We start from the raw sequence: 27574 nt of genomic DNA, 5'->3' as shown, positions 1-27574 counted from the left end.
CTGTACTGCTGCCTTGTTTCATTCCGCCCTGTTGTGTCTGTGTCTCCCCCCCCCCAGGACTTCTGGACCACCCACCACCGGCTTCATAGGACGCATCGCTGCCACTGGGGGGGGCACAGACCCAGCACATTGGACGGGATCCCTGTTACCCCTGGAGCCTTCATTCACTCCCTACTTCCCTTTTCCCTTAAGTTTAATAAACTTTCTGGTGTGACGCAATTGTGGTCCTCTGGTCGTCTGTCTGAACCGTGACAGGACAGAGAACAGAAGATTATAGGTTCGAGTCTCATTGATGCCATGTCACAATAAAAAATAAATGTGGTTGGATGTCTAAGGAAAATAATTTCTATATGTGCTTGGAGTTCAAAAAAGTTAACACAAAATAACCTAGCAGTGTTATTAAACGTCTTATTGAAACATTCAGTTAAAGTTTTGAGGAAGTTATTAAAAAACCTCCAAATAACCTATAATTTCCATTCTGAGAGCGTTAATAAAACCTCCCAGGAAAACTTTCAAGGAAACAGAGTAAAACATTCTCAGAACCTCCCTGCAACCTAAAAATAAATGTTCCCAGAACAGGCAACACTTTCACTTCTGTTCTCAGAACATTTAAAAAACATTACATTTTTACTGGTCAGGAAACCTATGGCTTCCTTCCCACAACCAATGTGAAACCAAAAACATATGTTCCCACAACTTCCAAGGAACCAAATGTGCTATCTGGGCAGGTTGTTTTGGTTACCATATGCATCTGTTTGCCCAAATCTAGTATATCGTTTTACAGTTATTCTAAAATGTGTGATGATTCAAAGTGTAAGACATCGAAAGAAACCAACTATTGAGTCAGCTATGGGCTGAAAATGACATGGGGGAGGTTTCTGCTTTGCCTCTTCAAGCGCTCTCTGCTGCTCCATCACTTCGCGCCTTTCCACAACCCGCGCGCTGCTCGCTCTCTCAGTTCCCAATGCTCATCCCACTCCGCTACTGGACAAACCGTCGAGAACACGAAGATGCTCACGGAGCTACTCTCACAAGGGTGCCACCAATGAATTTGACTTTACCGAGCTGATTTGGCAAAGAGTTTATATGGTAAGATTAAGATGCATTTATTTATTTATTGCTTTATTGTTTTTCGCTTGCTATGCGTATTGGTTCACACGGCAAAATGTGTGTGACTGTGAACTAGTGTATTATGCACACTGTTATTATCAGATATAGTAACTGCCAGTGATGAATTACGACGGACTTGAACTCACGCTTAGGCCTACCTGGACTACACAGGTTACCGAAACGTGCGCCATATAGGCTACGGTTATGTTGGAGGATGTTGGCGCTGCGCCACCGATAGTTGACATTTATTATGTGATTTCTTATCTTATATCTTAGAGAACATGTAATTGTAGATTTTTTACTGTGTTTTTTTCTTAGCACGCAGGTGCACGACGCCTTCCACCCTGTTGCTCTGAGTTGATGGGGGAGACAGATATACAGTTTTATTTGAATAGCATTTAGATATCACTCTTTTGTTTAAAATGCACCTATTATGTTCAATATATTATTAACACTTGCCATTTCTGACATGAGATGATTATATCACTTTCATGAGCACCCCAACACCACCACCACCAAATGTTATTTTTTTCCTTTGTAGCTTATCTATTGTCTAACTACTTGATGGTGATCTGTGGGGTGTATATAGCCTATGTGATTGTGTGTGTGTAAATACACACACCTGCATAATTTTGCATGTTGCATGAGGCATCCGTGTCCTGTTTAATAAAAATGTCTATGCATTCAGTGTAAAGACAGGTGCTGTAAGTCAGCATGTACAAGATAAGATCCACAATTGACCTTTACACATCTCAAAGTGCCAGTTTGCATTTCTCTTTTCTGTGAGATCAGGGAGGCATGTAGGACTAGATTAATCTTCTATCATATCACCGGGGTTAGTCTGTAGCCTCGGGTCAGTAGAGCTCCTCTCTCTGTGAGAGTGCTCTCTTCTCTCTCAGCTCTCTGCCTGTGGCTGTTGCATGTAAGCTACTGTATGTGACTTGCCCCCCTGGCAGAGGAGAGAGTTGGTAGAGATTCTGGCAAGCAAGCTCCGCCCAGGTTCATAGATGACCAGCAGGGTCAAATAATAATCACACTGGTTATAGAGGGTGCAACTGGTCAGCACCTCAGGAGTAAATGTCAGTTGGCTTTTCATAGTTGAGCATTCAGAGTTCGAGACAGCAGGTGCGGTAGAGAGAGAGAAATTGAGAGCGAGAGAAGAGGGTCGAAACAGCAGGTCTGGGTAGCGCCTCCGGTGAACCGGTCAGGGTTCCATAGCCACAGGCAGAACAGCAGAAACTGGAGTAGCAGCACGACCAGGTGGACGGGGACAGCCAGGAGTCGTCAGGCCAGGTAGTCCTGAGGCATGGTTCTAGGGCTCAGGTTCTCTGGGAGGGGAGACGGAGAGAGAGAGAGAGAGAGAGAGAGCATACTTAAGATCAGACAGGAAACCAGATAAGACAGGAGAATTACACCAGATAGGATAGACTGACCCTAGCCCCCCGGCACATAGACTATTGCAGCATAGATACTGGGGACTGAGACGGGGGGGGGGGGTCGGGGGACAAGGTGGCCCCGTCCAAAGTTACCACCGGACAGGGGCAAGCAGGATATAACCCCACCCACTTACCAAAACACAGCCCCCACACCACCAAAGGGATATCAACAGATGAATAACTTAATACCCCACCGCACGAGCCCGAGGGGGCGCAAAACCGGAAAGGAAGATCACATCAGTTACTCAACCCACTCAAGTCGAGTATAGTGGAAAATAAAATCCTGGCATGACGTGATGCACCCTCCTAGGGACGGCATGGGAGTGTGCGAGCAAGCCAGTGATTCAACCCCCGTAATAGGGTCAGAGGCAGAGAATCCCAGTGGAGAGAGGGGAGCCGGCCAAGCAGAGAGAGCAAGGGTGTTTCGTCACTCCAGTACCTTGCCGTTCACCTTCGCACCCCTGGGCCAGACTACATTTAATCAGAGGACCTACTGAAGAGATTAGTTTTCATTAAAGACTTAAAGGTTGAGACCAAATGGGCAGACCATTCCATAAAAATGTAGCTCTATAGGAGAAAGCCCTGCCTCCAGCTGTTTGCTTAGACATTCTAGGAACAATAAGGAGGCCTGCGTCTTGTGACCGTAGAGTAAGTGTAGGTATGTATGGCAGGACCAAATCGGAGAGATACAGTGCCTTCAGAAAGTGTTCATACCCCTTGACTTATTCCACATTTTGTTGTCAAAGCCTGAATTCAAATAATATTTTTTTCACCCATCTACAGTGGGGGAAAAAAGTATTTAGTCAGCCACCAATTGTGCAAGTTCTCCCACTTAAAAAGATGAGAGAGGCCTGTAATTTTTATCATAGGTTCACGTCAACTATGATAGACAAAATGAGAAAAAAATATCCAGAAAATCACATTGTAGGATTTTTTTATGAATGTATTTGCAAATTATGGTGGAAAATAAGTATTTGGTCAATAACAAAAGTTTCTCAATACTTTGTTATATACCCTTTGTTGGCAATGACACAGGTCAAACGTTTTCTGTAAGTCTTCACAAGGTTTTCACACACTGTTGCTGGTATTTTGACCCATTCCTCCATGCAGATCTCCTCTAGAGCAGTGATGTTTTGGGGCTGTCGCTGGGCAACATGGACTTTCAACTCCCTCCAAAGATTTTCTATGGGGTTGAGATCTGGAGACTGGCTAGGCCACTCCAGGACCTTGAAATGCTTCTTACGAAGCCACTCCTTCGTTGCCCGGGTGGTGTGTTTGGGATCATTGTCATGCTGAAAGACCGAGCCACGTTTCATCTTCAATGCCCTTGCTGATGGAAGGAGGTTTTCACTCAAAATCTCACGATACATGGCCCCATTCATTCTTTCCTTTACACGGATCAGTCATCCTGGTCCCTTTGCAGAAAAACAGCCCCAAAGCATGATGTTTCCACCCCCATGCTTCACAGTAGGTATGGTGTTCTTTGGATGCAACTCAGCATTCTTTGTCCTCCAAACACGACGAGTTGAGTTTTTACCAAAAAGTTCTATTTTGGTTTCATCTGACCATATGACATTCTCCCAATCCTCTTCTGGATCATCCAAATGCACTCTAGCAAACTTCAGACGGGCCTGGACATGTACTGGCTTAAGCAGGGGGACACGTCTGTCACTGCAGGATTTGAGTCCCTGGCGGCGTAGTGTGTTACTGATGGTAGGCTTTGTTACTTTGGTCCCAGCTCTCTGCAGGTCATTCACTAGGTCCCCCCATGTGGTTCTGGGATTTTTGCTCACCGTTCTTGTGATCATTTTGACCCCACGGGGTGAGATCTTGCGTGGAGCCCCAGATCGAGGGAGATTATCAGTGGTCTTGTATGTCTTCCATTTCCTAATAATTGCTCCCACAGTTGATTTCTTTAAACCAAGCTGCTTACCTATTGCAGATTCAGTCTTCCCAGCCTGGTGCAGGTCTACAATTTTGTTTCTGGTGTCCTTTGACAGCTCTTTGGTCTTGGCCATAGTGGAGTTTGGAGTGTGACTGTTTGAGGTTGTGGACAGGTGTATTTTATACTGATAACAAGTTCAAACAGGTGCCATTAATACAGGTAACGAGTGGAGGACAGAGGAGCCTCTTAAAGAAGAAGTTACAGGTCTGTGAGAGCCAGAAATATTGCTTGTTTGTAGGTGACCAAATACTTATTTTCCACCATAATTAGCAAATAAATTCATAAAAAATCCTACAATGTGATTTTCTAGATTTTTTTTTCTCAATTTGTTTGTCATAGTTGACGTGTACCTATGATGAAAATTACAGGCTTCTCTCATCTTCTTAAGTGGGAGAACTTGCACAATTGGTGGCTGACTAAATATTTTTTTCCCCCACTGTACATACAATACCCCATAATGAAAAAGTGAAATCATGTTTTTAGAAATGTTGGCAGATTTATTGAAAATGAAATACATAAATATCTAATTTACATAAGTGTTCACACCCCTGAGTCAATGTTAGAATCACCTTTGGCAGTGATTACAGCTGTGAGTCTTTTTGGGTAAGTCTCTAAGAGCTTTGCACACCTGGTGTCACGCCCTGGCTCTGGGGACTCTTAAATGTTGAGCCAGGGTGTGGATTTTCATTGTTTAGTTTTCTATGTTTTTTGTTCTAGATCGTTTAGATCTATGTTGGCCAGGGTGGTTCCCAATCAGAGGCAGCTGTAGCTCGTTGTCTCTGATTGGGGACCATACTTAGGCAGCCTGTTGGCACCAGTTAGTTTGTGGGATCTTGTTCCGTAAAGGTTTGTGTTGTTTTAACCTCAGGACTTCACGTATCGTTCGTTTTGTTGTTTTGTTCGTGTGTTGTGTACTAATAAAATGTATGCTTATCACGCTGCGCCTTGGTTCCACGAGTCATCAGTAAACGTGCGTGACAGAAGATCCCACCAACTGAGGACCAAGCAGCGTGTCCAGGAACAGACAGCCTGGACTTGGGAGGAGATCCTGGACGGGAAGGGATCCTGGACTTGGGAAGAGATTCAGGCCGGAATGGATCGCCGTCCTTGGGAGGAGACTGTGGAGGCGCGCTACAGAGAGGAGCAGCGGCAACACAGAGGGTACCGGCCGAGGAGGAAGCCCGATAGACAGCCCCAAGAACATTTTTGGGGGGGGCTAAAAGGGTGGTTGGCGGAGCCTACAGTTAGAGCAGAGCCAACTCCCCATACTCAGGCTAGGAAGCGTGAGACTGGGCAGGCTCCGTGTTATGCGGAGCCACGTACTGTGCCACGAGTGTTCCGGCACAGTCCTGTACGTCCGGTGCTAGCACCACGCACGTGTCGTGCTAAGATGGGCATGCAGCCAGGACGGGGTGTGCCGGCTCAACGCTCGTGGCCTCCAGTACGTCTCCTCGGTCCCGTATATCCTGTGCCAGTGCCACGTGCTGTAGCGCCAGTACGAGTGCACAGCCTTGTACGTCCTGTGCTGATGCCTCACACATATTGTGTGGAAATAGGCATTCAGCCAGGACGGGTTGTGTCAGCTCTCCGCTCCAGACCTCCAGTCCGCCTCCACAGTCCAGCCCGGCCCGTTCCGGCTCCCCGCACCAAGCCAGTGGTGCGTGTTCCCAGTCCAGCCCGGCCTGTTCCTGCTCCCCGCACCAAGCCAGTGGTGCGTGTTCCCAGTCCAGCCCGGCCTGTTCCTGTCCCGCGCACCAAGCCAGTGGTGCGCGTCGCCAGCCCGGTCCGGCCTGTTCCTGCCCCTCGCACCAAGCCAGTGGTGCGCGTCGCCAGCCCGGTCCGGCCTGTTCCTGCTCCCCGCACCAAGCCTGTGGTGCGCGTCGCCAGCCCGGTCCGGCCTGTTCCTGCCCCTCGCACCAAGCCAGTGGTGCGCGTCGCCAGCCCGGTCCGGCCTGTTCCTGCCCCTCGCACCAAGCCAGTGGTACGCGTCGCCAGCCCGGTCCGGCCTGTTCCTGCTCCCCGCACCAAGCCAGTGGTGCGCGTCGTCAGCCCGGTGCGGCCTGTTCCTGCTCCCCGCACCAAGCCAGTGGTGCGCGTCGCCAGCCCGGTCCGGCCTGGTCCTGCTCCCCGCACCAAGCCAGTGGTGCGCGTCGTCAGCCCGGTCCGGCCCATTCCTGCTCCCCGCACCAAGCCAGTGGTGCGCGTTGTCAGCCCGGTGCGGCCTGTTCCTGCTCCCCGCACCAAGCCAGTGGTGCGCGTCGCCAGCCCACTGTCTTGACATAGATTTTCAAGCCGATTTAAGTCAAAACTGTAACTATGCCACTCAGGAACATTCAATGTCAACTTGGTAAGCAACTCCAGTGTATATTTGGCCTTGTCTTTTAGGTTATTGTCCTGCTGAAAGGTGAATTTGTCTCCCAGTGTCTGTTGGAACGCAGACAACCAGGTTTTCCTCTAGGATTTTGCCTGTCTGTTTCTTTTTATCCCAAAAAATCCCTAGTCCTTGCCAATGACAAGCATACCCATAACATTATTCAGCCACCACCACGCTTGGAAATATGAAGAGTGATACTCAGTGGTGTGTTGTGTTGGATTTTCCCCAAACATAACGCTTCGTATTCAGGAAATAAAGTTAATTTATATGCCTTTTTTTTTGTTGCAGTTTTAGTTTAGTGCCTTATTGCAAACAGGATGCATGTTTTGGAATATTTTTATTCTGTACAGGCTTCCTTCTTTTTTTCACTGTCATTTAGGTTAGTATTGTGGAGTAACTCCAATGTTGTTGAGCCATCCTCTGTTTTCTCTTATTTATTTATTTTGTATTTATTTGAAACAAGATCAGTTTTAAAACCAGATTTCTCTGTTTCTTTTCTCTTTCATGAGATACAATCAGTTTTGTAACATTAGTTGTTTAGTAATTTTTTGTTGCTTAAAAAAAAGTATATTTTTATTATTTTAAAACGGGATTAATATCATACATTGTAAATTACATTACATTTCCATTATTTATATATATATATATATATATATATATATATATATATATATACACACACTACCGGTCAAAAGTTTTAGAACACCTCTCATTCAAGGGTTTTTCTTAATTTTTACTATTTTCTACATTGTAGAATAATAGTGAAGACATCAAAACTATGAAATGATACATATGGAATCATGTAGTAACCAAAAAAGTGTTAAACAAATCAAAATATATTTTATATTTGAGATTCTTCAAATAGCCACCCTTTGCCTTGATGACAGCTTTGCACACTTTTGGCATTCTCTCAACAGCTTCATGAGGTAGTCACCTGGAATGCATTTCAATTAACAGATGTTCTTTCTTAAAAGTTAATTTGTGGAATTTCTTTCCTTCTTAATGCGTTTGAGCCAATCAGTTGTGTTGTGACAAGGAAGGGGGGTATATAGAAGATAGCCCTATTTGGTAAAAGACGAAGTCCATATTATATTTGGACAATAAGTTGACGACGGACTCGCTCAAGCTGTCGGGACTAACCCACAACGTTAGACACGGACACGAACGATCTGCTTGCGTGTTGATACACTGGTGGTTTGTTGTCGCCGAGTATTGGCGCTAAACCGTGTTGTTGGAGACCGGCATGCTAGCTGGCTGTGGCGTCTTATGACAAGGTGCCCGGACGTTTTTCACGGAATAATACTGCACCTAGTTAGCTAGCTGAATAAACTAAGTTAGTCTATTCCTAGAAAACATCGAACCGCTGTAGTTTACAACAATTATAGTTTCTGAGGTGGAAGTTGGGAGAGTTATATTTGGGAGTTGTGGTGAGGGAGGCCCCGCTCTCTCCTTTCCCAGATGTTTAGTTCATTTCATTCCGATCTCCTCTGCATTATTGTAGCCATCTGCTGCAGCCTGTCAACTATGCCTCTGCCTATCCCTGTTCTCTCCTCTCCGCACAGGCTACACAAACGCCTCACACCGCGTGGCTGCTGCCTCTCTAACCTGGTGGTCCCTGCACGCACGACCCACGTGGAGTTCCAGGTCTCAGGCAGCCTCTGGAACTGCCGTTCTGCTGCCAACAAGGCAGAGTTCATCTCAGCCTATGCTACCCTCCAGTCCCTCGACTTCTTGGCGCTGACGGAAACATGGATTACCACTGAAAACACTGCTACTCCTGCTGCTCTCTCCTCGTCTGACCATGTGTTCTCGCATACCCTGAGAGCATCTGGTCAGCGGGGTGGTGGCACAGGAATCCTCATCTCTCCCAAGTGGACATTCTCAATTTTTCCCCTGACCCATCTGTCTATCTCCTCATTTGAAGTCCATGCTGTCACAGTCACTAGCCCATTTAAGCTTAATATCCTTGTCATCTATCGCCCTCCAGGTTCCCTTGGAGAGTTCATCAATGAGCTTGACGCCTTGATAAGTTCCTTTCCTGAGGATGGCTCACCCCTCACAGTTCTGGGGGATTTCAACCTCCCTACGTCTACATTTGACTCATTTCTCTCTGCCTCCTTCTTTCCACTCCTCTCCTCTTTTGACCTCACCCTCTCACCGTCCTCCCCTACTCACAAGGCAGGCAATACGCTTGACCTCATCTTTACTAGATGCTGTTGTTCTACTAATCTCACTGCAACTCCCCTCCAAGTCTCCGACCACTACTTTGTATCCTTTTCTCTCTCCCTCTCCTCCAACACTACTCACTCTGCCCCTACACAGATGGTAATGCGCCGTCGCAACCTTCGCTCTCTCTCTCCCGCTACTCTCTCCACTTCCATCCTATCATCTCTTCCCTCTGCTCAATCCTTCTCCCTCCAATCTCCTGATTCTGCCTCCTCAACCCTCCTCTCCTCCCTTTCTGCATCCTTTGACTCTCTATGTCCCCTATCCTCCCGGCCGGCTCGGTCCTCCCCTCCAGCTCCGTGGCTTGATGACTCATTGCGAGCTCACAGAACAGAGCTCCGGGCAGCTGAGCAGAAATGGAAGAAAACTAGACTCCCTGCGGACCTGGCATCTTTTCACTCCCTCCTCTCTACATTTTCTTCATCTGTTTCTGCTGCTAAGGCCACTTTCTACCACTCTAAATTCCAAGCATCTGCCTCTAACCCTAGGAAGCTCTTTGCCACATTCTCCTCACTGCAGGCCGCCCAACAACCTGCCCGCTTGACCCTATCCCCTCCTCTCTTCTCCAGACCATCTCCGGTGACCTTCTCCCTTACCTCACCTCGCTGATCAACTCATCCTTGACCGCTGGCTATGTCCCTTCCGTCTTCAAGAGAGCGAGAGTTGCACCCCTTCTCAAAAAACCAACACTCGATCCCTCTGATGTCAACAACTACAGACCAGTATCCCTTCTTTCTTTTCTCTCCAAAACTATTGAGCGTGCCGTCTTTAGCCAACTCTCTTGCTATCTCTTTCAGAATGACCTTCTTGATCCAAACCAGTCAGGTTTCAAGACTGGTCATTCAACCGAGACTGCTCTTCTCTGTGTCACGGAGGCTCTCTGCACTGCTAAAGCTAACTCTCTCTCCTCTGCTCTTGTCCTTCTAGACCTGTCTGCTGCCTTTGATACTGTGAACCATCAGATCCTCCTCTCCACCCTCTCCGAGCTGGGCATCTCCGGCGCGGCTTACTCTTGGATTGCGTCCTACCTGACCGGTCGCTCCTACCAAGTGGCGTGGCGAGAAGCTGTCTCCGCACCACGTGCTCTCACCACTGGTGTCCCCCAGGGCTCAGTTCTAGGCCCTCTCCTATTCTCGCTATACACCAAGTCACTTGGCTCTGTCATATCCTCACATGGCCTCTCCTATCATTGCTACGCTGACGACACACAACTAATCTTCTCCTTTCCCCCTTCTGATAACCAGGTGGCGAATCGCATCTCTGCATGTCTGGCAGACATATCAGTATGGATGACGGATCACCACCTCAAGCTGAACCTTGGCAAGACGGAGCTGCTCTTCCTCCCGGGGAAGGACTGCCTGTTCCATGATCTCGCCATCACGGTTGACAACTCCGTTGTGTCCTCCTCCCAGAGTGCGAAGAGCCTTGGCGTGACCCTGGACAATACCCTGTCGTTCTCCGCTAACATCAAGGCGGTGACCCGATCCTGTAGGTTCATGCTCTACAACATTCGGAGAGTACGACCCTGCCTTACACAGGAAGCGGCACAGGTCCTAATCCAGGCACTTGTCATCTCCCGTCTGGATTACTGCAACTCGCTGTTGGCTGGGCTCCCTGCCCGTGCCATTAAACCCCTACAACTCATCCAGAATGCCGCAGCCCGTCTGGTGTTCAACCTTCCCAAGTTCTCTCACGTCACCCCGCTCCTCCGCACACTCCACTGGCTTCCAGTTGAAGCTCGCATCTGCTACAAGACCATGGTGCTTGCCTACGGAGCTGTGAGGGGAACGGCACCTCCGTACCTTCAGGCTCTGATCAGTCCCTACACCCAAACGAGGGCACTGCGTTCATCCACCTCTGGCCTGCTGGCTCCCCTACCTCTGCGGAAGCATAGTTCCCGCTCAGCCCAGTCAAAACTGTTCGCTGCCCTGGCACCCCAATGGTGGAACAAGTTCCCTCACGACGCCAGGACAGCGGAGTCACTCACCACCTTCCGGAGACATTTGAAACCCCACCTCTTTAAGGAATACCTGGGATAGGATAAAGTAATCCTTCTACCCCCCCCCCCCCCCCCCTTACTCCAACCCCCCCCCCCCCCCCCAAAAAAAGTGGTTATCCCACTGGCTATAAGGTGAATGCACCTATTTGTAAGTCGCTCTGGATAAGAGCGTCTGCTAAATGACGTAAATATAAATGTAAAATATTATGGCAAGAACAGCTCAAATAATCAAAGAGAAACGACAGTCCATCATTACTTTAAGACATGATGGTCAGTCAATACAGAACATTTCAAGAACTTTGAGTTTCTTCAAGTGCAGTTGCAAAAACCATCAAGCGCTATGATGAAACTGGCTCTCATGAGGACCGCCACAGGAATGGAAGACCCAGAGTTACGTCTGCTGCAGAAGATAAGTTAATTAGAGTTACCAGCCTCAGAAATTGCAGCCCAAATAAAAGTCACAGACACATCTCAACATCAACTGTTCAGAGGAGACTGTGTGAATCAGGCCTTCATGGTTGAATTGCTGCAAAGAAACCACTACTAAAGGACACCAATAATAAGAAGAGACTTGCTTGGGCCAAGAAACACAAGCAATGGACATTAGACCGGTGGAAATGTGTCCTTTGGTCTAGAGTCCAAATTGGAGATTTTTGGTTCCAACCGCCATGTCTTTGTGAGACGCGGTGTGGGGGAACAGATGATCTCCGCATGTGTATTTCCCACCGTAAAGCATGGAGGAGGAGGTGTTATGGTGTGGGGGTGCTTTGCTGGTGACACTGTCTGTCATTTATTTAGAATTCAAGGCACACTTAGCCAGCATGGCTACCACAGCATTCTGCAGCGATAAGCCATCCCATCTGGTTTGGGCTATCATTTGTTTTTCAACAGGACAATGACCCAACACACCTCCAGGCTGTGTACAGGCTATTTTACCAAGAAGGAGAGTGATTGAGTGCTGCATCAGATGACCTGGCCTCCACAATCCCCAGACCTCAACCAAATTGAGATGGTTTGGAATGAGTCGGACCGCAGAGTGAAGGAAAAGCAGCCAACAAGTGCTCAGCATATGTGGGAACTCCTTTAAGACTGTTGGAAAAGCATTCCAGGTGAAGCTGGTTGAGAGAATGCCAAGAGTGTGCAAAGCTGTCATCAAGGCCAACGGTGGCTATTTGAAGAATCTCAAATATAAAATATGATTTGATTTGTTGAACACTTTTTTGGTTACTACATAATTCCATATGTGTTATTTCATAGTTTTGATGTCTTCACTATTATTCTACAATGTAGAAAATAGTAAAAATAAAGAAAAACCCTTGAATGAGTAGGTGTGTCCAAACTTTTGACTGGTACTGTATATATCTTTATATATTTTTAATTATTATTTTCTCCTAACCCTATCACCCCTCCCCTAATTGGAGTAAACTAATGTACAACAACACTTAAACTTCTACTTCTACACTTTTCTGGTTAATACATGATTCCAGATGTGTAATTTCACATTGAATGAGTAGGTGTTGTAAAACTTTTGACCGGTAGTGTATATATATATAATTTTTTTGATTAAGAGTTAAGAACTTCCCATTGTTCACCCCCTCCTTGTTTCGTTTCGATGGTTCTTCTCCTTTTCAATTACGTTATAATTTGTTTAAAAACTCTGTTTTCTCCTATCACAGCCATTAAACTCTTTAACTGTTTTAAAGTCACAATTGGCCTCATGGTGAAATCCCTGAGCGATTTCTTTACTCTCCAGCAAATGAGTTAGGAAGGACGCCTGTATCTTTGTAGTGACTGGATGTATTGATACACCATCCAAAGTGTAATTAATAACCTCACCATACGCAAAGGGATATTTAATGTCTGCTTTTTTATTTTTACCCATCTACCAATAGGTGCCCTTCTTTGTGAGGCGTTGGAAAACATCCCTGGTCTTTGTGGTTTAATCTGTGTTTAATATTCACAGCTTGACTAGGGGCCTTACAGATAATTGTATGTGTGGGGTACAGAGATGAGGTAGTCATTCCAAAATCATGCTAAACCCTATTATTGCACACAGAGTGAGTCCATGCAACTTATTGTGTGACTTGCTAAGCACATTTTTACTCCTGAACTTATTTAGTCTAGCCATAACAAAGGGGTTGAATACTTATTGACTCAAGACATTTCAGCTTTTGATTTTGAATTAATTTGTAAAAATTCCTACAAACATAATTCCACTTTGACTTTATGGGTTATTGTGTATAGGCCAGTGATACAAAATCTCGATTTAATCTATTTTAAATTCAGGCTGTGACACAACAAAATGTGGAAAAAGTCAAGGGGTGTGAATATTTCCTGAAGGCACTGTAAGTAGGAGCAAGTCCATGTCATTCTTTGTAGGTTAACAGTAAAACCTTGAAATCAGCCCTAGCATTAACAGGAGGCCAATGTAGAGAGGCTAGCACTGGAGTAATATGATCTCACTTTTTGGGTCTAGTCAAGATCATAGCAGCTGTATTTTGCTCTAGATGAAGTTTATTTAGTGCCTTATCCGGGTAGCCGGATAGTAGTGCATTGCAGTAGTCTAATCTTGAAGTGACAAAGGCATGGATACATTTCCTGCATCATTTTTTGACAAAAGGTTTCTGATTTTTGCAACGTTACGAAGATGGAAAAAAGCTGCTCTTGAAATATTTGTGTCTGTCCTGCTCTGGTCAGAATGTCTGCAGAAAGATTAACGTGAAAATGTAAAATCCCAGAGGACTACTCTTCTGCACCGCTCTTGTTCTCCCTGAGGACAGTATATGAGGAGTGTCACCTCTTTGTGTTTCCCCTGGTGGCTGCAGCGTGAAGGATGTAGTGGCGGAGGAGGGCGCAGGATGGAGTGCTCCTGGAAGACAGTGCTGCTGCTGGTGTGTGCCTCTCTGGGGGTCCAGTACACGGCCATCCGCACCCTTAGAGACTCCTTGTCTGGGCCCTGCCACGGTGGTGTCTACCACTGTCAGAGCCGACAGCCCAAAGGTAGGACAAAACTCAAGCGTGAAACCACTAATGCACAATAACAAGCACAATTGGCTGTACTCTACATGGCTTAGTGAGCACACATTCCAGTGTATCTACCTTGTGTGTCTACTGAGGAGTCTATCATTGCCAGAGCCCACAGCCCAAAGGTAGGTTCAAAATTCTGCCAAGCATGTCCCCACTAACGCAGAAAAACAAGCACAAAGTGGCTATGCTAGTATATGGCTTAGGGAGCACACATTCTGCTGTATGTTCTAGCCTACTTTATGTGTGTCTACTACTGCCAGAGCCAGCAGCCCAAAGGTAAAGACATATCGCTGCCAAACATGTAACCACTAATACAGAACAAGCACAAAGTGGCTGGACTGTATACAGTGAGGGAAAAAAGTATTTGATCCCCTGCTGATTTTGTACGTTTGCCCACTGACAAAGACATGATCAGTCTATAATTTTAATGGTCGGTTTATTTGAACAGTGAGAGACAGAATAACAACTAAAAAATCCAGAAAAATGCATGTAAAAAATGTTATAAATTGATTTGCATTTTAATGAGGGAAATAAGTAGTTGACCCCTCTGCAAAACATGACTTAGTACTTGGTGGCAAAACCCTTGTTGGCAATCACAGAGGTCAGACATTTCTTGTAGTTGGCCACCAGGTTTGCACACATCTCAGGAGGGATTTTGTTCCACTCCTCTTTGCAGATCTTCTCCAAGTCATTAAGGTTTCGAGGCTGACGTTTGGCAACTCGAACCTTCAGCTCCCTCCACAGATTTTCTATGGGATTAAGGTTTGGAGACTGGCTAGGCCACTCCAGGACCTTAATGTGCTTCTTCTTGAGCCTTCTTTGTTGCCTTGGCCGTGTGTTTTGGGTCATTGTCATGCTGGAATACCCATCCACGACCCATTTTCAATGCCCTGGCTGAGAGAAGGAGGTTCTCACCCAAGATTTGACGGTACATGGCCCCGTCCATCGTCCCTTTGATGCTGTGAAGTTGTCCTGTCCCCTTAGCAGAAAAACACCCCAAAAGCATAATGTTTCCACCTCAATGTTTGACGGTGGGGATGGTGTTCTTGGGGTCATAGGCAGCATTCCTCCTCCTCCAAACACGGCAAGTTGAGTTGATGCCAAAGAGCTCGATTTTGGTCTCATCTGACCACAACACTTTCACCCAGTTCTCCTCTGAATCATTCAGATATTCATTGGCAAACTTCAGACGGCCCTGTATATGTGCTTTCTTGAGCAGGGGGACCTTGCAGGATTTCAGTCCGTCACAGCGTAGTGTGTTACCAATTGTTTTCTTGGTGACTATGGTCCCAGCTGCCTTGAGATCATTGACAAGATCCTCCCGTGTAGTTCTGGGCTGATTCCTCACCGTTCTCATGATCATTGCAACTCCACGAGGTGCGATCTTGCATGGAGCCCCAGGCCGAGGGAGATTGACAGTTATTTAGTGTTTCTTCCATTTGCGAATAATCGCACCAACTGTTGTCACCTTCTCACCAAGCTGCTTGGCGATGGTCTTGTAGCCCATTCCAGCCTTGTGTAGGTCTACAATCTTGTCCCTGACATCCTTGGAGAGCTCTTTGGTCTTGGCCATGGTGGAGAGTTTGGAATCTGATTGATTGCTTCTGTGGACAGGTGTCTGTAGCTCAATTGGTAGAGCATGGCATTTGTAACGCCAGGGTAGTGGGTTCGATCCCCGGGACCACCCATACGTAAAAATGTATGCACACATGACTGTAAGTCGCTTTGGATAAAAGCGTCTGCTAAATGGCATATTATTATTATTATTATTATTATTATTATTATATTATTATACAGGTAACAAGCTGAGATTAGGAGCACTCCCTTTAAGAGTGTGCTCCTAATATCAGCTCGTTACCTGTATAAAAGACACCTGGGAGCCAGAAATCTTTCTGATTGAGAGCGGGTCAAATACTTATTTCCCTCATTAAAATGCAATTCAATTTATAACATTTTTGACATGCGTTTTTCTGGATTTTTTTGTTGTTATTCTGTCTCTCACTGTTCAAATAAACCTACCATTAAAATTATAGACTGATAATTTCTTTGTCAGTGGGCAAACGTACAAAATCAGCAGGGGATCAAATACTTTTTTCCCTCACTGTACAGTTGAAGTCGGAAGTTTACATACACTTAGGTTGGAGTCATTAAAACTCGTTTTTCAACCACTCCACAAATGTCTTGTTAACAAACTATAGTTTTGGCAAGTCGGTTAGGATATCTACTTTGTGCATGACACAAGTAATTTTTCCAACAATTGTTTACAGACAGATTATTTCACTTATAATTCACTGTATCACAATTCCAGTGGGTCAGAAGTTTACATACACTAAGTTGACTGTGCCTTTAAACAGCTTGGAAAATTCCAGAAAATGATGTCATGGCTTTAGAAGCTTCTGATAGGCTAATTGACATCATTTGAGTCAATTGGAGGTGTACCTGTGGATGTATTTCAAGGCCTACCTTCAAACCCAGTGCCTCTTTGCTTGACATTATGGGAAAATCAAAAGAAATCAGCCAAGACCTCAGAAAAAAAATTGTAGACCTCCACAAGTCTGGTTCATCCTATGGAGCAATTTCCAAACGCCTGAAGGTACCACGTTCATCCGTACAAACAATAGTACGCAAGTATAAACACCATGGGACCGCGCAGCCGTCAAACCGCTCAGGAAGGAGACGCGTTCTGTCTCCTAGAGATGAACGTACTTTGGTGCGAAAAGTGCAAATCAATCACAGAACAACAGCAAAGGACCTTGTGAAGATGTTGGAGGAAACAGGTACAAAAATATCTATATCCACAGTAAAACGAGTCCTATATCGACATAACCTGAATGACCGCTCAGCAAGGAAGAAGCCACTGCTCCAAAACGGCCATAAAAAAGCCAGACTACGGTTTGCAACTGCACATGGGGACAAAGATCGTACTTTTTGGAGAAATGTCCTCTGGTCTGATGAAACAGAAATATAACTTTTTGGCCATTATGACCATTGTTATGATTGGAGGAAAATGGGGGTTGCTTGCAAGCCGAAGAACATCATCCCAACCGTGAAGCACGGGGTTGGCAGCATCATGCTGTGGGGGTGCTTTGCTGCAGGAGGGACTGGTGCACTTCACAAAATAGATGGCATCATGAGGAAGGAAAATTATGTGGATATATTGAAGCAACATCTCAAGACATCAGTCAGGAAGTTAAAGCTTGGTCTCAAATGGGTCTTCCAAATGGACAATGACCCCAAGCATACTTCCAAAGTTGTGGCAAAATGGCTTAAGGACAACAAAGTCAAGGTATTGGAGTGGCCATCACAAAGCCCTGACCTCAATCCTATTTAACATTTGTGGGCAGAACTGAAAAAGCGTGTGCGAGCAAGGAGGCTTACAAACCTGACTCAGTTACACCATCTCTGTCAGGAGGAATGGGCCAGAATTCACCCAACTTATTGTGGGAAGCTTGTGGAAGGCTACCCGAAACGTCTGACCCAAGTTAAACAATTTAAAGGCAATGCTACCAAATACTAATTGAGTGTGTGTAAACTTCTGACCCACTGGGAATGTGATGAAGGAAATAAAAGCTGAAATAAATCATTCTCTCTACTATTATTCTGACATTTCACATTCTTAAAATAAAGTGGTGATCTTAACTGACCTAAGACTGGGAATTTTTACTAGGATTAAATGTCAGGAATTGTGAAAAACTGAGTTTAAATGTATTTGGCTAAGGTGTATGTAAACTTCCGACTTCAACTGTATACTGTATGCACCTTTCGTCAAGCTCATCTCCACATAAAAGTAACAAGCCCTTTGCAATCAACTCCTCATCAGCAGTAATTACACGTTAGCAATCCACTCTATATTTAGAAAGGAGACATTTCACCAGTCCTTGGGTAAACATCGGCAGACAAGCATCTTACTCATGCATGTTTACCTTCTGAATTATTTAAGCAAATTGGCTTGATAGAGTCTTCATTTGGTTTTTCTCAGTCCTCTGTTATGATGATGAAACTGGATTCTATTTTAATTTTATACGGTTTTTTCATTCCACGTGTCCATGTGCCAAGAGTTTAGGATTGGTTGCAGAACATCTTTGTCCGAAATTGTCTGAATGTCAACCAATTAATATTAAAAGTTGTATTCATAAAGTAGTCAAATAAAGAAGAATCATTAAGTTGTCCTCTGAATAAGTCAACCAAGACTCATACTATTGTACATTAGATTTTGTAATACTTAATGAACTGTATCATATTCTAGAAGCATATGCAGCTACTGTAGTTATTGAAACTCGTCACAGTACAATAGGCTACTATGTGTATTACATGGGTACAGATATCCTCTCCTTGTCCCCTTGCCCTTCTAGACTCCAGGTGGAGAGCTCTGTGTGACGACAACACGTTGCCCATGGAGACCTCGGCCATGGCCTCCCGGCGCCACATCCTCCTGTTTTCCACCACGCGCAGCGGCTCCTCCTTCACTGGTCAGCTCTTCAACCAGCATCCGGGCATCTTCTACGCGTTCGAGCCCCTTTACCATGTCCAGCAGGCCTTCACCAACTCCAGCGGCAGACTGCGTCGGGCCCTGGACCGCCGGGCCCTGCTGGGGGCCTACCGGGATCTCCTCCTCAACCTTTACACCTGCGACCTGCGCTTCCTGGAGAACTACATCCGCCCTGAGCCCCAGGACCACGTAACTGGGTCCTTCTTCCGACGGAGCTCCAGCCGAGCTCTCTGCTCTGCACCTGTGTGCCCCAAGGGTGGGGAGGGGGCCTCGGCCTCTGGGAGTCAGCCTGATGAGACCTGGTGCCCCAAGAAGTGCGGGGCGCTGAACCTCACCCTGGCCTCCATTGCGTGTCTGTCACGGGGCCACGTGGCCATCAAGACGGTGCGTGTCCCTGAGGTGGGGGACCTGCGCACCCTGACTGAGGACCCACGGCTGGACCTGAGGATCGTCCACCTGGTGCGCGACCCCAGAGCCATCCTGGCCTCGCGCATGATGGCATTCTCTGAGCAGTTTCGTGCCTGGAAGATCTGGAACGCTACAGGCAGGCAGCCGCGCTACGTGGACCTATCACAGATAACCAGCACCTGCAGGGACATGGCAGACTCGGCAGAGACAATGCTGCAGAGGCCGGCATGGCTGCGTGGACGCTACCTCTTGGTTCGCTACGAGGACCTGGCCCTCAACCCCAAGGAGAAGGCCCAGGAGATCTACAGGTTCGTGGGGCTGGAGATGGATGAAAACGTGCACTCGTGGATCGCACAGAACACCAACAACAGCGCGCCTCCTACGTCCAAGTGGAACTATAAGTACTCCACCACCAGAGACTCCAAAGCCACAGCGGAGAGCTGGAGGCTGAGACTAGGGTTTGATATAGTGAGGACTTTGCAGTCTCTGTGCAATGATACACTCTCTCTTCTAGGCTATAGGGTGGTCCACTCTGTGGCTGATCTGAGGAACATGTCTAATAGTCTGGTGGAGCCCAGGACCTTTCAGACTCTCCTATAACTGTGACCATGCAGGTGGTTGGATGTAATGCTACAAGAGCTCCATAGTGTAACATATATGTTTTCTGTGTCTTCACTTGAACACAGGCAGTCCAATTCTAATCTTTTTCCACTAATTGGTCTTTTGACCAATCAGATCAGCTCTTTTGCCTATAATTGGGCAAACGATCAGAATAGGCCTGCGTGTGTAAACACAGCCAATGATACAAAGTTGTACTTCACAGAAATGTTTTATGACTATGATTAGGGACCAATGCCTCTTTCTGTGTGTCTTCATTGCATTTAATTTCTCCAAGCATGTTTTGTTTATGCCTAGCAGTTTAAGATATTTCCCCCCCAAAATTATTGGAATTTAAATGCATTTCATTTACAGTTTGCATGTGGTTTGAAAATTACACTCCAAAAACCGACAGAACTCAGCTGCCAGTCCAGAATGTTACCTGAATGTATGGAGGAGAATCTCAGATTTTTGAGTGGTCTTAGATAAAGCTTCTTAGTGTATGTGTTAATGTGCTGCTCCATTCAAAGTTCCATTCAGCCTTATTTTACCTGGTAAGTTGACTGAGAACATATTCTCTTTTACAGCAACGACCCGGGGAAGCTACATGCAAACTTAAGGCCAGATTTATACTTTACCTTAGAATATTATGTTTTTATTCCTGGAAATAATATTGTTTCTATGCTATTTTTCCTGGAAATTCAATGTGTCTATGTCCAACACTTTGTATTCATGTTTTATTTCCTAGAATATCAATTGCTGATGTTCAACTGATGCCAGCGCTTAGTAGAGTAATTCTAGCCTCAAGTCACACTAATGGTGTTAAGTTTTCTGAGAATGGTGCTGATGCCTAGATGCAAGTCATCCATTTATGCTCACCTTAAAGGGATGGAGGGGATTTTTGTGAAATGAAAATTATAGTGCTTGCCTGACAAAGCATCTTCGAAAATGCTCTGAATGCTGCCTGGAAATGGCTTAAAATGTCACAGGTAACCACACCATGAAGATCAGAGCATGTATCCTACTTTGTATTGCAACCTCATTTCAAATGTACACTTCAGAACACTTCAGACTGAGGCCTTTGGTTGGTGCACTGTATATACTATAATAGATGTGTAAGCTCGATTATCAAAAGAAAAGGTGTCAGTGCTTTGTCTTAAGTTTGTAACTGTCAACTGTAAATCAGGTTTGTCAAAATATCATAATGCTCTGTTTATAGATGTAATATTTTCTAAATCAATCAATTTAACATAACAAACAAGTTGTGTTTATTTGATCAAGTTAGGCTAATTGTGCTGAAGTCAGTCAAACGACAGTCCTTCAATATCAAAATGATAAACTACAGACAAGGACATTGTGGTTAGAATCATTTATGTAACTGAGCCTGGTGCTAATTCAACATCTATCATTTTATTTCCGCTCCTATCGATTTTGGATTGTCTTCAAACCAAACCTAAATCTTGTCATTGTTGATGTGGGGAAATAAACAATCAATAGTATTGACTCTGAGAGAATCCTAGTGGACAGAATTGATGTGTAATGCTAAAAGTTTGATAACAATACTCCCAGCTAGCACATAATGTTCTGAGAACCATATGTTTCTTAGAGCTTGGTGAAAGCATGGTTGTCCTATCGTTATTTTGCATACAACCTTCCCACAATGTTCTAGGAATGGCGCAGGATACCCAGCTAGCACATAACGTTCTGAGAACCATATGTTTCTTAGGTGGGAATTTCAGTACTTCAGCATAACATTTTCTACAGGTTTCCTCATGGTTCTATTTAAAGTCATGTTCTCAGAACATTAAAACATTCCAATAAAAAAAACACAAGAAAACAGTAACATTCTAAGAATGTTATTTAAAAACATATACATTCCTTTCTCAGCATCAACAAAGCTCTATCCTCTATCTTGTTTAGTGTGTTCAGGTGTGTTGGCCGCACCCACTAATTGGCCACACCTGATCTTAATGAGTGCTTGTTTCCGTTAAAAGAGGTCAGTTTGTATTGACTAAAATGAACAGCTTTGTATGAGTTTTAAAAAAAACATAGCATGCTAGCTCTATCCTGGTGGTGCAGTGGACTAATTCCATAGATAGAAAACAGAAGATCATAAGTTTGAATTCCACTGACACCGTGCCACAATAAAAAAAGACGTGTTTGCATGATTAATGCCTAAGCAAATGAATTTTCATGTTCCGTTCTCAGAACCTTTAAAAAGCGTTTTACCTGTATGGCTTAGTTCCCAGAACCAATGGGAAACCAAAAACGTATATTCCCACAACTTCCAAGGAACCACATGTGCTAGTTGGGCAGCCTATGATCCAATTAGTTTATCTAATCGCCTCTCTATAGCAGGCTGCATCTCACAAGCAGGAGAGGAGACAGCCGTGGGTCCTTTGCCAGTTTTCCCATTTGCAATTGGCCTCAGTGCCCAAACCAGTGAGAGAGAACGTGCCATCTCCAGACACCAGCCCATGTATTTTACTGTTGAGACACTCTCCTCAGACTTACTCATTGAGATTAGTTCTGCAAGTAGTTCCTGAAGGAAACGTATTGCCCAGCTAGCACCTAACGTTCTGAGAACCATATGAATCTTAGAGCTTGGTGAGAGTGTGGTTGTCTGTTACGTTCTCCCCTCGGGTGTAGTTCGTCTGAGGAGGAGACGTAAATGCCTGTGCCTGCGCACACAAGGTAAACTAGATGGATGGGGAAGAAAGGTGGGGTGTAATGAACTAAAATAACCAGATCTCAAGGTTAGCCCTCGGGGGACGTTTAGTAAGGTACTTAAACAAAATGTACAACACCCATAAAGAAACAGTAATGAAACAAAACTCAATCAAACAAACCAGGGAAGGTAAGAGAAGGGAATATTTGGGAACGGGGTCCAATTAATGAAAAGAAACAAAAGGTCCCTCCTCTTCTACACACCTAAACCTTCCTATCACACTCTAACCCGAACCCACTTTCCTGCCTGTTTACCAAAAAATACAGGGGTGACACCCGCCCGGCTAACCTAGTGTGTAAAACAATGGGTTATCTACGTGGGAATGTACACCCATGGGCAGATCTACCTTTCCCTTCTCCAGGACCTAAGTAGGGTGGAGTACATCAGGAGGACAGGCTGGAACACAAACAAAGATAAATTAACACAGCCAAATGACAAGTGTCCTCTCCCCCCCTCTTCGAGCTCACACGGCAAACATGTATACTCTCATCAATCAGCTACAGCTGCCAGGTCTGCGGACCGAAGCCACGCCCACCATCGTCAGCCGCAACTCAGCACACCTGTAATCCCCAGAACACACAAACACACTACAAGGGAAATGGGGAGAAAGAAAAACACGTCACACGTAACATTGTCCTATAGTTATTTTGCATACAACCTTCCCACAACTGTCTGGGAATGGTGCAGGATAGTTGCTTGGCTTTGGAACATTCTCAGCACATTTAGGGAACTTGACAAAAAATATATATTTTCTTGATATTTCATTACTTTAACAAAACATTTCCTAAAAGTTCAAACATGGTTACATTTGATTTAAATGTTGTTAATGTTCTAGGAGTGTTCTTCAACTGGTTTGAGATTGGGAATGTTCTCAAATAGTTCAGAGAATATTAAGAAACAACATTCTTCTGTGGGAATTTCAGTGCTTCAGCATAACGTTTCCTACAGGTTTCCTCATGGTTCTATTTAAAGTCATGTTCTCACATTGGTCTGAGAACGTTAAGAGCTGTCAAGAGCTGTGCATCCTCCGAAACACAACCCGACCGAGCCGCACTGCTTCTTGACACAATGCCCGCTTAACCCGGAAGCCAGCCGCACCAATGTGTCGGAGGAAACACCGTACACCTGGCGACCATGTCAGCATGCGCTGCACCCAGCCCACTACAGGAGTCTCTAGAGCATGTAGTATATGGAGAATTATGACTTTGCTAATGTTTTCAAGTGGAACCTGAGAGGATATTTATTCAGTTTCAGAGGGAGCCGTTTTAGAGTGACACCTCATAGAACAGAGGGAGTCTGTTTGTTGGAGACAGGTGATTGGACAGTAGAGGGAGCCACCCATATTTTTGTAAAGATTATAAGTATGGGCTAGAGACAAAGAACATTAGAACAGACTTATTCTTTTGGGACTCTGTTCTCCGGATGCTATAGACATCTGTAAACTTATGCTGAAATCTTGTGATATAAATAAAACGTATGATCAAAGCTCAGTATAAGCGGACTCCTTTGTTTCAGAGCATAATTAGCAACATTAACTCGACACTACAAGCGCGATGGGACAAGAACATCCCGGCCGGCCAAACCCTCCCCTAACCCGGACGACGCTGGGCCAATTGTGCACCGCCCCATGGGTCTCCCGGTCGCGGCCGGCTGCGACAGAGCCTGGACTCGAACCAGGATCTCTAGTGGCACAGCTAGTACTGTGACACAGTGCCTTAGACCACTGCGCCACTCGGGAGGCAACTTGTCACCTATCCAATCAGTTTTCCACGTTGATTCAACAATTGTTTTGTTGCAATTACGTGGAAACAACGTTGATTCAACCAGTTTCTGCCCAGAGGGTAAAGTTTTTTTTGTCAAGTTCCTTAAAAGTGCTGAGAATGTTCCAAAGCCAAGCAACTATCCTGCACCATTTCCAGAAAGTTGTGGGAAGGTTGTATGTAAAATAACCATATGACAACCACGCTCTCACCAAGCACTAAGAAGCATATGGTTCTCAAAACATTATGTGCTAGCTGGGTGATAGGATATTGGAAACTATTGAAACTCTTCTCTAACATAATATATCAGTGCAGTGTGGATATATACTGTAATTCAGCAGTGTGCAGAATATATCAATAACATCGCACCAACAGACGCGGTCGCCGTAGTCAGACTCGGACTTCTGTGTATATTACTCGCTAACGTTCAGTCCCCCCCCCCCCTTTGGCAGATCATATCAAGCTTCTATTCTGCTCCTATCCACCTATAGGCAGAAACTTAAACAGGAAGCTCCCGTGGTAAGGACTGTTCAACGTTGGTCTGACCAATCGGAATCTATGCTTCAAGATTGTTTTGATCATGCGGACTGGGAAATGTTCCAGGTCACCTATGAGAAAAGTATCAACGTATACACTGACTCGGTGACAGGTTTCATCAAGAAGTGCATAGAGAATGTTGTTCCCACTGTGACAATCAGAACTTATCCAAACCAAAATAACGTGGATAGATGGCAGCATTCGCGCAAAATTGAAAGCGCGAACCACTTCATTTAACCATGGCAAGGTGACTGGGAACATGGACGTGTACAAACAGACCAGCTACAACCTCCATAAGGCAATCAAAGAGGCAAAATGACAGTACAGGGACAAAGTGGAGTCACAATTCAAAGGTTCAGACCCGAGACGTATGTGGCAGGGACTCCAGACAATCACAGATTATAACCACGTCGTGGACACCGATGCCTCGCTCCCGGACGAGCTAAACACCTTCACTCGCTTCAAGGAAAACAACATTGAGCCGCTGACGCGGTCCCACAACGCTTACGAGGACAGTGTGCTCTTGTTCTCTGTGGCCGACGTGAGTAAGTCATTTAAGCGTGTTAACCCTTTCTGGTGCTGCCGGCCCAGAAGGCATCCCAAGCTGCGTCCTCAGAGCATGTGCAGACCAGCTGGCAGGAGTGTTTATGGACATATTCAATCTCTCCATATCCCAGTCTGTTGTTCCCACTTGCTTCAAAATGTCCACCAATGTTCCTGTACCCAAGAAAGCGAAGGTAACTGAATTAAATGACCATCGCCCCGTTGCACTCACTTCAGTCATCATGAAGTGCTTTGGGAGGCTAGTTAAGGACCATATCACCTCCACCTGACCTGACACCCTAGACCCACTACAATTCGCATATCACCCCAACAGATCCACGGACGACGCAATCGCCATTGCACTGCACACAGCCCTATCCCACCTGGACAAGAGAAATACCTATGTAAGAATGCTATTCATCAACTACAGCTCAGCCTTCAACACCATAGTGCCCTCCAAGTTCATCACTAAGCTCAGGGCCCTCGGTCTGAACCCCTCCCTGTGCAACTGGGTCCTGGACTTCCTGACAAGCTGACCCCAAGTGGTGAAGGTAGGCAACAACACCTCCGCCATGCTAATCCTCAACACGGGGGCCCCACAGGGGTGCGTGCTCAGCCCCCTCCTGTACTCCCTATTCACCCATGACTGTGTGGCCATGCACGTATCCAACTCAATCATCAAGTTTGCTGACGATACATCCGAGGTAGGCCTTATTACCAACAACGATGAGAAAGCCAACAGGGAGGAGGTAAGGGCCCTGGCAGAGTGGTACCAGGAAAATAACCTTTCCCTCAATGTCAACAAAACGAAGGAGCTGATCGTGGACTACAGGAAACAGCAGAGACGGCATACCCCCATTCACATCGACGGGGCCACAGTGGAGAGGGTAAAAAGCTTCAAGTTCCTCTGCGTGCATATCACTGACACCCTGAAATGGTCCCTTCACACAGACAGTGTGGTGAAGAAGGCACAATAGCGCCTCTTCAACTTCAGGAGGCGGGAGTAATTAGGCTTGGCCAATAAGACCCTTACAAACTTCTACAGATGCACCATTGAGAGCATCCTGTCGGGCTGTATCACCGCCTGGTACGACGATTGCATCGTCTGCAACCACAGGGTTCTCCAGAGGGTGGTGCGGTCAGCTCAATGCACCACCCAGTACTCTACCCTGCACCTTATAGACTGCTACCCTATGTACATAGAGTCATTGAACACTGGTCACTTAAATATTTTTTACATACTGTTTTACCCACTTTATATGTAAGTATATACTGTATTTGAGTCATGTCTCATCCTATATAACTACTGCTGTACACACCTTTTCTATTCATATACTGTCCATACCGTCGTTACACACCATTATGTATTTTACCAAGAAGGAGAGTGATGGAGTGCTGCATCAGATGACCTGGCCTCCACAATCCCCCGACCTCAACCCAATTGAGATGGTTTGGGATGAGTCGGACAGCAGAGCGAAGGAAAAGCAGCCAACAAGTGCTAAGCATATGTGGGAACTCCTTCAAAACTGTTGGAAAAGTATTCCAAGTGAAGCTGGTTGAGAGAATGCCAAGAGTGTGCAAAGCTGTCTTCAAGGCAAAGGGTGGCTATTTGAAGAATCTCAAATATAAAATATATTTTTATTTGTTTAACGCTATTTTATATTTGAGATTCTTCAAATAGCCACCCTTTGCCTTGATGACAGTTTTGCACACTCTTGGTATTCTCTCAACCAGCTTCACCTGGAATGCTTTTCCAATATATTTTGATTTGTTTAACACTTCTTTCGTTACTACATGATTCCATATGTGTTATTTCATAGTTTTGATGTCTTCACTATTATTCTACAATGTAGAAAATAGTAAAACTAAAGAAAAACCTTTGAATGAGTAGGTGTGTCCAAACTTTTGACTGGTACTATATATATATATATATATATACAGTGAGGGAAAAAAGTATTTGATCCCCTGCTGATTTTTTCGTTTGCCCACTGACAAAGACATGATCAGTCTATAATTTTAATGGTAGGTTTATTTGAACAGTGAGAGACAGAATAACAACTAAAAAATCCAGAAAAACGCATGTCAAAAATGTTATAAATTGATTTGCAATTTAATGAGGGAAAGAAGTATTTGACCCCTCTGCAAAACATTACTTAGTACTTGGTGGCAAAACCCTTGTTGGCAATCACAGAGGTCAGACGTTTCTTGTAGTTGGCCACCAGGTTTGCACACATCTCAGGAGGGATTTTGTTCCACTCCTCTTTGCAGATCTTCTCCAAGTCATTAAGGTTTCGAGGCTGATGTTTGTCAACTCGAACCTTCAGCTCCCTCCACAGATTTTCTATGGGATTAAGGTCTGGAGACTGGCTAGGCCACTCCAGGACCTTAATGTGCT

At 45.3% G+C, this 27574-nt stretch overlaps 1 protein-coding gene across 1 annotated transcript; it reads left to right on the top strand.

The window, feature by feature from the left end:
* Positions 1-13878: 13878 nt before the first annotated feature.
* LOC311134539 (carbohydrate sulfotransferase 1-like) lies at positions 13879-19614 on the top strand (the record flags this gene model as incomplete). The annotated part of the gene is made up of 2 exons (XM_084168239.1): positions 13879-14090; positions 18470-19614. The coding sequence occupies exons 1-2, from the start codon at positions 13949-13951 to the stop codon at positions 19612-19614; spliced, it is 1287 nt and encodes a 428-aa protein (XP_084024365.1). The 5' UTR covers positions 13879-13948.
* Between the last annotated feature and the right edge of the window lie 7960 nt (positions 19615-27574).

The sequence above is a fragment of the Coregonus lavaretus genome, assembly GCF_964263955.1.
Source record: "Coregonus lavaretus genome assembly, chromosome: 9".
NCBI lineage: Eukaryota > Metazoa > Chordata > Actinopteri > Salmoniformes > Salmonidae > Coregonus > Coregonus lavaretus.
Note: the sequence above shows the minus strand (reverse complement) of the source record. Positions and strands in the feature narration are given on the sequence as shown.